This window comes from Anneissia japonica, unplaced genomic scaffold (genome assembly GCF_011630105.1).
Source record: "Anneissia japonica isolate Jap-2015-1 unplaced genomic scaffold, ASM1163010v1 scaffold288115_len170739_cov164, whole genome shotgun sequence".
In the NCBI taxonomy this organism is placed as follows: domain Eukaryota; kingdom Metazoa; phylum Echinodermata; class Crinoidea; order Comatulida; family Comatulidae; genus Anneissia; species Anneissia japonica.
Genome location: NW_022707346.1, coordinates 23,077 through 33,707, shown reverse-complemented (window position 1 = coordinate 33,707; position 10,631 = coordinate 23,077). Strand labels below are relative to the sequence as shown.

At 39.3% G+C, this 10,631-nt stretch overlaps 1 protein-coding gene across 1 annotated transcript in view; it reads left to right on the top strand.

Moving 5' to 3' along the window:
- The window catches only part of LOC117106355, a 60,038-nt gene extending 50,542 nt beyond the window's left edge, over positions 1-9,496 (top strand). Inside the window, exon 5 of the mRNA XM_033247725.1 lies at positions 8,008-9,496. Within this exon, the coding sequence (XP_033103616.1) occupies positions 8,008-8,535 (528 nt within the window). The 3' untranslated portion in view covers positions 8,536-9,496. The remainder of the gene's footprint in view (positions 1-8,007) is intronic.
- The last annotated feature ends 1,135 nt before the right edge of the window (positions 9,497-10,631 follow it).

Genomic DNA, 10,631 nt, shown 5'->3' with positions numbered 1-10,631 from the left:
GAGATATGGTGCTGTCACCAATAGTTAATAGTAGCTTCCCGAAGTCAATTACTGCTTTGTTGGGAGGGAGGAAATCCCCACCCAATAACACCTCATCATTAATAGGAGCTACATAAAAAAATCTACTATACTCGTTTGAACCTAAACGAAAATTAACAGGGCCCACCTTATAGCCTGGCATGGATGTTCCCCTCCCAGCTTGGGTAAAGGATAATTTTGCTACAATAGGTGGTGCTGGTTCAAGGCTAGAGTATACCCTATCAGAGAGGATGGTGTAATCGGCTGCGGTATCTACAACTACATTAATTTTTACATTGTTGACTAGAGCAGTTGCATGCAGCGCGTTTTCGGACTTTACTCTGCTGATAGTTATTTCTTCTGTTGTCGTTGTTATTGTTGTTGTTGACTCATTACTGTCCCCCGGTTTAATACAATGAGAGGCAGTAAGTGAACCAGAATTGTTTGACGTCGTCACAGTTTCTTGACATGTTTTCTGTGGACTGGCAGCATTGCTAGACCCACCCGGAACAAGATGTATATTTTGTGGACTAACGGTGTTGCTAGGCCCACCAGGATCAGAAGAAACTGTGTCGTTCTTGATTTTCTGGTCTTCTTGTTTTTGTTGGCCGCTACAATGAGGATGGTCGGCTAGCTGGCCATGGCTTCCGACCCCTACTCGTTTAAAGGTTCCTCACCCTGAGCCCCAACCTGCCTGGTTTGTTTAGACTGCGGGCAGTCTTTACGCCAATGTCCCGCCTGGTGACATTCATAGCACCGATCCCCCGCGGTTTTAGCATTTCCAACACCGCATCAAGCTTCTGGTTAACAGCCACCATCTGATCTTCGAGGGCGGTCAATCTACTATCAGAACTTGATTGTGATGGAGATGGTTTTCGGCTAGTAGGGACCGATTTACTAGCGGGTGTAACAGCAGTTTGCATTTCATGGGTAGAAGATCGAGGATAGCTTGATTTACCATCCCGGTTGTAACGTTTACCCACTTGTCTACATTCCGCAGTCTCGATATCGTCGCTATCTTCATCCTCATCCTCTTCATCGGAGTAAGCAGGAGGTGTTGATGAACGATGAGTGACATGGGTAGCAGACCTGATCAGGGGTTTTCCAATATCTCGAGATCTGCTCCCTCTCTTAGTGCCATACAATCAACGGAGACTGTCGTACTGTTCATACTCGGTCAAAGCTTCTGCCAGAGTGGTAACATGCTTATGGAGGACATATCTCCCAGCCTCTGCATCCCGGCAACCAATACAGAACCTCGTAGCAGCTTGCTGACGGATCCAGGCCTTTGGCAGATCTTTATATGCTTTTCGGGTCATAGTCATAACTCGATCACCCTACTCCTCAATGGATTCGTCTTCACGTTGAGTGGCGGCTTCCAATCGAGTTTGCAGGACGGCAGGCAAATCTTCCTCCCCGAAACGTTTATCAAACCTTCGACATTGTAAATGGGAAAGATCACACGTACACGTATAGGTCAAAGATTAAATAGGCTAAAATTGAAAATAAGTGGGTTAGCAATGATAAAATTATACAATAGATAAAAAAAATCAATGCTTCACAAATATCAATTTAAAACCTGCAATCCAAAGTAATCTGGTTAAAATGTAAAAATAGATATGCAAGTATAAATGTGAATACAAATATAAATATCTAAAATAACACGTATCACACAAGCTACAATGAAACGAATAGTTATTGAAAACTTGTGGATAAAACCAGAATGATTAACCTGTATGCAAATGAGTTAGTGGAGATATGCACTAAGCTCCGCACAATAAAACAGCACACACGGCCTAGGGTAATATTTAGACGACGTGTTAACACAATATTCTTCAACAAAACAGAGTTTAAAATACCTAACTATCTCTTAGCTAAATGTTTTAATTCTAATCTATACGTAATCTAATAGTCGTGGGATAATTCCGTCTATGCGCGAGACGCGTGTCTCGCACACTTCTTCCCGCCCACGCTATGTATTACGTAATACGGCCGCAACGCGTCACAACCTCACACAACAGCCGACGTACGAAGGCACGCCGACGTGAAAGGTTGAAACAAACGAACCGCAAAATACGCCTAACTAAAATACTCCTAGTCTATAAAAACTAATTGTAGAGGTACTCGACAGACCGCACCACGATATAGTTAGTGGCCCTGTACGCTTCCCTCTACAATGTCCCTATTTAAAAACTACGCTAAAAGCCTAGTCTCTATAGTTGTGAGGGTACTCGCCGGTCCGTAATCCAATTGCCGGCCCCGAACACTTCTCCCCACCGAAAAAAAACCTAACTAATCAAAAAACAGAGCCGCTAGTAACGCAATACAAAGTACGTGCGAAAACACAATACTTATGCCTATTACTAGCTCTCAACTATTATAGTACTTTTGTACTATACCTTGCCAATGTAGTACCTATCCTACACATGCACTAAAAAACAATAATGTCTACAAGCCTTTTGCTCGCAGCGCCAATGTAGTATTTAATAATATAATTAATTAAACTACACTGACAAGCCTTTTGCTCGCAGCGCCAATGTAGTAATTATTGCCTATATATATACCGTGATATAAAAGGTACCGAGTGGAGCCTATCTTTATCCAATGGGATATCTTCTTAAGGCGACAATACTCCAATATATAAATCAGTCACAGCAGCACTCCAATATGCAGTACGGTAGTACTCCTGTGTAGACTCGGACACCAGACACACATAAACAAATCATGTAGCGTTAGCTAGGTATGATGCGTCTTGCATGAAGTCCAGTGTACGAGTGACGACAATTCCCCAAGATCTCGGCGATCCTCCTCTGCACACCTGAGAGCAGGATATGCAAGAACACAGATGCCGGGGTTAGGGGTCGTTACCGTTGATCGGTCTCTCGAACAGACGGCGGCCGTCACTACATCTAGCCTAGGCCTGCTAGAGTAGTAGAACTACCTAGGCCTAGCCTAGGAGTAGGCCTAGTACCCCTAGCCAGTACAGGCCTAGAAGGCCTAGGCCCTAGGCTGCCTATGCCATACTTAAAAAGTACTAGGGGCCTACTGCAAATATTGTTTAATTGCGCAGAGCCTAGGATAGGCATAGGCTGAGTATCTCAAATATCAGCTCAAATTTGCGAGGAAAATCGCTAGAAAATAGGTGCGCGGAATCGTAAATTGCTGCATAATTAAAAACAATTGCATTATTTTAGGCTCATTTGTTAGGCCTACTAGGCTAAGCCTACTATATACTATATTAATTATAAGCCAGGCTATAGGGCCTAGGTTTGGTCAAAAGCCTAATTTTTGGAAAAATCTGCGTGGAACTTATTTTTCGAAATGCGCCGACGGATTTCTTCTAGGCCTAGGCCCTATGCCACATTTCTGCGCGGCGGATAGGTAATTCTCCGTGCAGGCAACTACTAGACTATACGGTACTACGACAGTCTGGCAGAGCCTAGGCCTAGGCCAGACCCCTTTTTCTACACAGAATGTTGCCTAAATCAGAGTAAAATAAATTAACGTGAATATTCAGAAGAATACTATGTTATTGTGTACATACCTTCAAACACATTCCAATAAAAAAAACGACAAAAATCAATCAAACTCTTCATTTTCGTTCAACATCGAGACACAGAAAAATAATGGCGACACAAAACTTTTTTCTTGAATAACGCGGGCCCATAATGCTTTGTGATAGGATCAATTTAACTCTCTGATAGATGGGTTATTTTAACTCTGCCATTATGCTTTGCGATAGGATCAACTTTGCTCTCTGTGGATGGGTTAATTTAACTCTGCTAAATTCATGAGATAGGATCAATTTGACTCTCTGTGGATGGGTTATTTTAACTCTGCTTGTTTTACTCTAAACATGAAGTTAATTTAACTCCAGCAAACCAAATACAAACATTATAACATTGTATAAGTTTGGAGTGGAATGAGAGTAAACTTAAGGTTTACTCCCCTAAGGAGTTACTTTAATACCATTTAAGGAGTTAAAATAACTCCCAAAAAATAGCTCCCCCTTTGGGGGTTATAACTACCCTACAGGGGGAGTTTCAATAACTCCTCAGAATTAACAGTGTAAGATGCTCAAGTGACAAATATAAAATAAATAAGGGCATGGAATTTATTGCCAGAGAATATTAAACAAGCTAAATCATTACCTGTTTTTAAATCTACACTTTGGACAAACATAATCGATGGTACAATTATCGTTGCACCACCTAGAAGCATGTACTGTCAAGTTATGGGCTTCAATTTGATGAAGCAGACGCTTGTCATGTACTTAAAAAAAAAAGTAATTGCTATGTGGTTTTAATATTGCACTAAGTGGTTATGTTTGGTCTGCTTTGATGTATTGTGTACACACCTAGAGACGCACCACTGGCGCATATACCCCAGCGGTCCTTCGCCAGTATTGATCCAGATCCAGGGGATAGCTAGGCTAGGTAGTAGAATCTGACACCTGATCAGTACAGTAGTTGACGAATTTGTCCCTTTTTTCGAACCCCTTGGTACTAGAGGTTCGTAAAATACAATAGACGTTATTAAACAAGCCTTTCCACCGCGTAACGTCGACGGCCTCGAAGCTGGCTGGCTGTTTATTTGGGAAAAATCGCATCATATTTCAAGATTTAGATAAGTGACTTAACTTCGACGTGAACCAGGCTAAAAAAAAATATTTCTACTCATGTTCCCAAAATGTGCTGTTTTTGGCAGGAGGGGCCAAGTTCGACGGGTCATTAAAAAAATTATGGAAAACTTTTTATATAATATAGAAAACATATTCAATTAACAATATATATTCTCAAAAAGTACACTCTGAATGCGAAATGAAATCCATGAAGGAAGCCTTTTCTGAGTAACAGCTTGTGGCCCTTGGCATAGTATGGTGTAGCGACCAAAATATAGGTAAGAAATTCAAATATTGACCATCATGGGCTTGTTCACCTACACCAAGCCTAGCAATGGGATAATTACCCGTAGGATAGGCTAGGTGAGATTCATGCTAGGTAGATATTGTCAACAAAATGGGTTCCGTGAAACCCACCAAAATGCTTCCCCTTATATCCCTTTAGCATCCCCTTATATTACCCATTAGCACATAAATTAATATTACATTCAAAGCACTAGCTCCTACTTGTCATCAGTGTCATCATGTTTAGTATTAAAAAAAAACATGTTTTGTATAAACAAACATGGTTTTGTCATTTACAAAACATATTTTGTACAGACAAACTTAGTTTTGTCATTACAAAACATGGTTTTGTCTTCACAAAACATGTTTTGTATTAACAAACATTGTTTTGTCTTCACAAAACATGGTTATGTATAGACAAACATAGTTTTGTCTTCACAAAACATGTTTTGTCTTTACAAATCATGTTTTAGACAAACATGGTTTTGTCATTTACAAAACATGTTTTGTACAGACAAACATGGTTTTGTCTTCACAAAACATGTTTTGTCGTCAAAAAACATGTCCAGGTGCATCTCTCCATCTACACTTAGCGTCAGTTCATTGTAATGTATAGTATTATGAAGATTCTAAATTAGTTCTTTGTATTATTACTATCCTTGTCTTTGCTGGAAAAGCTGTTAATTGTATGGAGGCAAATGATGTCTAATCATGGCTGTCTTTAAACATGCTTTGTTTCAACATCAACAGGACGGAGGTTGTATACATTAAGCCTAAATTCCGTGCCAGCTGGCCTATTATTAATACATCAGAATGTTCAACTATATTATTACCCCATTGTCAGAAGTTCGCAATGTTAGTGTTACACATGATTCCACCTTGTTATTTAATAAAATATGTCTTGTGCAGGACAGTTTGTTATCAAATTGCAGCATGAAATATGTCAGGCGTTACTTAAAATAAGATGCCACCACAAAAGTGATCCATGCACTGTCGTGTCCTAACTGTAATGGAGTTCTTTATAGATTACCCAATGCTATAGTTAGGAAACTGCAGCTTCAGCTTAATGTCCTGCTCGTCTTGTCTGTAGTACATCCAGATCCAAAAACATCACCCCTACACTTCGTCTTCTCCACAGGCTAAACATCAAACAGTGCATCGAATTTTTAATTTTACTTTTTTTTAAAATAAATCTCTCCATCACTCCACACGTAAGTATATATCACACCTTAAGCCAAAAAAATGTTTGTTTGTCCTTCCCACCCGCCCCTAACTCACTGACAAAATATGGGCAGAAAAAAAAAAAATGTAGGTAAATTGATCTTTATTTTTTGCCAGATGTCCTACAAAGTTGTCTAGGTTTTTGTCTGATATACGATATTGCCATTCTAGGCCAAAATTCATTGCAAAATGTCAACCGTGGGTTAATTTTTGTTCCATCTGATGAGTAATCTTGGGTAAAAAATCCACCCGCCCATTTTCATAAAAGAAAGGGCAAACAAACACATTTGTTATTCCTTATTCAGTCACGTTCTGTACGCAGTCCTATAAGGATATTCAGCTAGGTAAAGTGAAACGTTTAATAACAAATGGTTAGATGTCAAATGATAAAGCCATAGAGCAATATTATTGAAGACGTAATGAATTATCGATTGAGAATGGTTGTATTTTGTGGGGAGAACGAGTGGTACTTCCTTCAAAGTCTCGTGGTAGGGTCATGGATGATTTTGCACTGTGGGGGCTGTAAAAATGAAGAGCATTGCTCGTTCGTATATTTGCTTTCCGAATATTGATTCTGAAATTGAACAGTTGGGTAAGGCATGTGATCCTTATCAACGTATACAAAATAGACCAGCTACAGTGCCTATGCATCCCTGGTAACCTGCTTTGAGGGAGCGCTGGGAAAGAATTCCTACCGATTTCGCTAGACCATTTCAGGGACAAATGTTCCTTATTTTAGTTGATGCATTTAATAAATGGCCACATGAAACATGTCAGGCGTTACTTAAAATAAGATGCCACCACAAAAGTGATCCATGCACTGTCGCGTCCTAACTGTAATGGAGTTCTTTATAGATTACCCAATGCTATAGTTAGGAAACTGCAGCTTCAGCTTAATGTCCTGCTCGTCTTGTCTGTAGTACATCCAGATCCAAAAACATCACCCCTACACTTCGGGCGTGGTCTGTGACTACCTAGCAGTTGTAAATAGGTGCTTCATGGTAGATACATGTTCACATCATCCAAAACGACAAGGGCTGAAATGAACCATAACATCAGGATAACCCCCTACTCTTCCGAAAGATGCATTGGGTTCTCTAAAGTGCACACGATCCAGATGTGCTGGACCTTGATTTAAAGTCCTTATCCGAGAGGACTTGTTTCTACCAACCGAACCATGGGTGAAGAGTGACTGGAACCAGTGTCAATGTAACGGATGTAGGTAGCGGCGCCCCTGCCTTACCGCTCGGCCACTCAACTAATAATAATGATGATGATGGAGATAGATTGTTGGCTTCGTCATCACTATGACTGTTTTTTGGGGGTTTTTTTTGTTCTAATTGTTGTTGTTATTGGTGTTGTTATTGTTCTTCTTCCTCTAGTTATTTTTTTTCCTTGTGGTTTTCTTTTCGGTGTTATTCTTCTTGTTGCTCTTTTTTTTGTTCTTCTTCTTGTTTTTATTGTTCTTCTTTTTGCTTTTTCTTCTTGTATTTGCCCTTGCTCCTACCTCGGTACCATTTGGTTCCGAGATTTGTTTTAGGCCGACTCTTAAGTGTCCATTTGAGTATTTTTAGCTGACCGTTAATTTGAGAATTGGTTCAGTGTTGCAGATTTAATAATGTAGGTAGGCAAGTTATTCCTGATATCACAGACAAAAAAAGTCTCTGCCGGACTGTCAATCTAGTATAATTTTTTAACAATTTTGCTCTTGCTCTTACAATAGCAAGCTCTTGCTCATGTCAGGGAACAGTTAAATTACAATTTCACTGTTCCCTGCTCTTGTTGCCGCTGTTGCTGTTATTGGTATTACAATGGTTGTTACATTTGTGTATTTGTGTTATTTTTTTTTTCGATTTTTCTAGTGTGATCAGTTGAAAGTGAAGTTAACAAAACGTAACACAGATCTTCGACGTGCGTTGATGCGGGTATCTGAACTGGAAAATAAAGTAAACAGCAAACTGAGTAATGGATCACACAGATCACCGCATGAGTTTCACGAGTTCAAGCAGTGTCGCCCATTTTATAACAGCAAAATTAAGCAGAGCAGCGGCGACGAATCCTTTACAATTGACGAAGGTAGAAAACGCAACTGTGCCAAAGGGAATGTCAGAAGACAGACAAAAAAAACTCCAGTGGTAGAGAAAAATGGAAAAATAAAACGTAGAAACGTTATAATACCAGGTATTTCTATAAATGGACAAGTACAGGAAGAGCCTAGACAATTCGTATTCGAGCTTAGGGCAGAGGAGAATGATGCATCTGAGACTTCTGAGGAAATTGATGGATTTCCTCTGCCAGGTACTCTTCTTTCGGTTGATAGCTTAGAGCTTGACCGCCAAGGAGCAGAAACTGACGCTTGTCTAAGTGACGGTAGTTGGGAGAGTGATTGAAAAAGCATAAAAATCATCGCCACCAATATCGTGGTTCAGAAACTATAATGAAGTACAATAACAATTAATAAAAATTATAACTCTAATAACAGATGATTCATTAAACGTGTACACCGCCCTCTGGACTCTGTACTCATTATCTGTGGCTCTACTCATTATGCGTGTATAATATCCCAACTCATGTTGAAACTTCGACCGGAAGCTACTTTTTTAACGTAGGATAGTTTGGGACGCTAATGCACTTTAGTACAGTAACACTTCTCTCTTCAAAAATAGTAATGTTACCTACTGTGCGCTCCTAACGATATCTGACAAAGATTTGTCATCCAGTTCTGCCACTAATAACGCCAGATTTTAACATTTTATTTCTAAAACCACGACTTTCAATGTCTAATACCATAGCTCCATCCTTCATCCTTGTGTTCAACGACAATATGATGGCGAATTGGTGATCAAACCTAATTCTGTTGTCAGAATTCAAAATTTATATGTGTTAGAGTTGCCAGAATTAGTTTAGTAAATCAAAATCAAGCGTCAGATTCTGAACTTATCTGTAGAGCGATGACAAGTTCGATGGCTCGTGAGAGAAGGGAAAAGGAAGGCAACAAAAACATGCATACATTATTTAATGAAAGAATGTATAAATAAATTAATATATGAAGGTCCTAAATACGATGTATTGGTATTGGTACGGTCAATTATATTGCGCCTCTTCCTTGCGGTTCTTTTCCCTGGTCATTGGGTCTACATGCTAAGTGTTGCTGCTGGTAATCAGCGCAGGAGCAGGTAACCCCACCAGGTTTCTGGGTGAAGAGTAAAGTGTCTTGCCTAAGGACACAAGCGAAATGCACAGCGAGGGGATTAAATCCATCTTTGAGGACCTCGGGGTCCTCAAAGATTATTACAACCCTGGTTGTAATAATGCCTATGATTAACAAATAATTAGTTGATTGATTGAGTGAGTGAGTGAGTGAGTGAGTGAGTAAGTGGAAGAGTGGTTTAGGGGGTGGGTGAGTGTTAAGTTTTGACTGATTGCTTGATTAATTGATTGATTGATTTAATAATAATTAATAATAATAATAATAATAATAATAATTTGATTTGATTTGATTTGAATTTATTCAGAAAATCATTGCACAATTACATCGAAACATTGGTAAAGAAAAACTTATAGGCCTAATAAAAAATTAATATCAAAATAAAAAGCACTAAGAATGATAATGATAATAATAATGTTAATAATAATAATTACGATGATGTTGTTATACTTATATAGCACAAAATGCAAGAGCCTCGATGCGCTTAAAATTAAATACTTATATATATAAAAAAAAATAACAATTTACCTCTCACTGCAAACTTGGCTCATAACCTAACCTAGACTTGGCACAAGTCCATTACTGTATTATTTATTTTTGTATAGTTACTTCGAAACATTGGTTGATTTTCTCATAGACAGCGCTACCAACGAGCCAGTTAATTTAGAGAGATGTTAAAGAAAAAAATCCCAATCCAAAAAAAAAGAAACAGGGTATGAGACGCCAATTAAATTAGATGTGGCGCGCACTAAGTGCAATAAAGATTTAGTAATCAAAAATAGTGCCTGGGACCTAGGCTAAACACTAACATGCATGCAAACACACATTTTATTTCTCTCTTTGAATTGAGGATAAGCAATAAAATATATAGGAAATAGCAAATTTGTACAGAAAGTCTAGTGGTCACCGTCCACCACCATTGTGGCGCAACAGGCCCGTATCCGGGGGGGGGGTCTTATGGTTCGGGAGAACCCCCTTTTTTAGCAAACCCCCTTTTTTCTGGCGTATCCTCTTCTTTAAATTTTCCAAATAAGTCCTCTAACCCAACTAATGCACTATAGACCCACATAGACACAGTCATTTTCAAACATATCTGCTTTTATAGCATTATTTAGACCCATAAAGCACAAAAATCCTCTTGCTTTGGGGTTTCGCCGACCCCACCGGGGCTTCGACTGTGGACCTCACGGCCAGAAACCCAGAACATGGCTACGGGCCTGCGCAATCTTAGACTTCTGCCTCATTTGCTTGAAAAGGAACCGGATACACAGTTGTCCT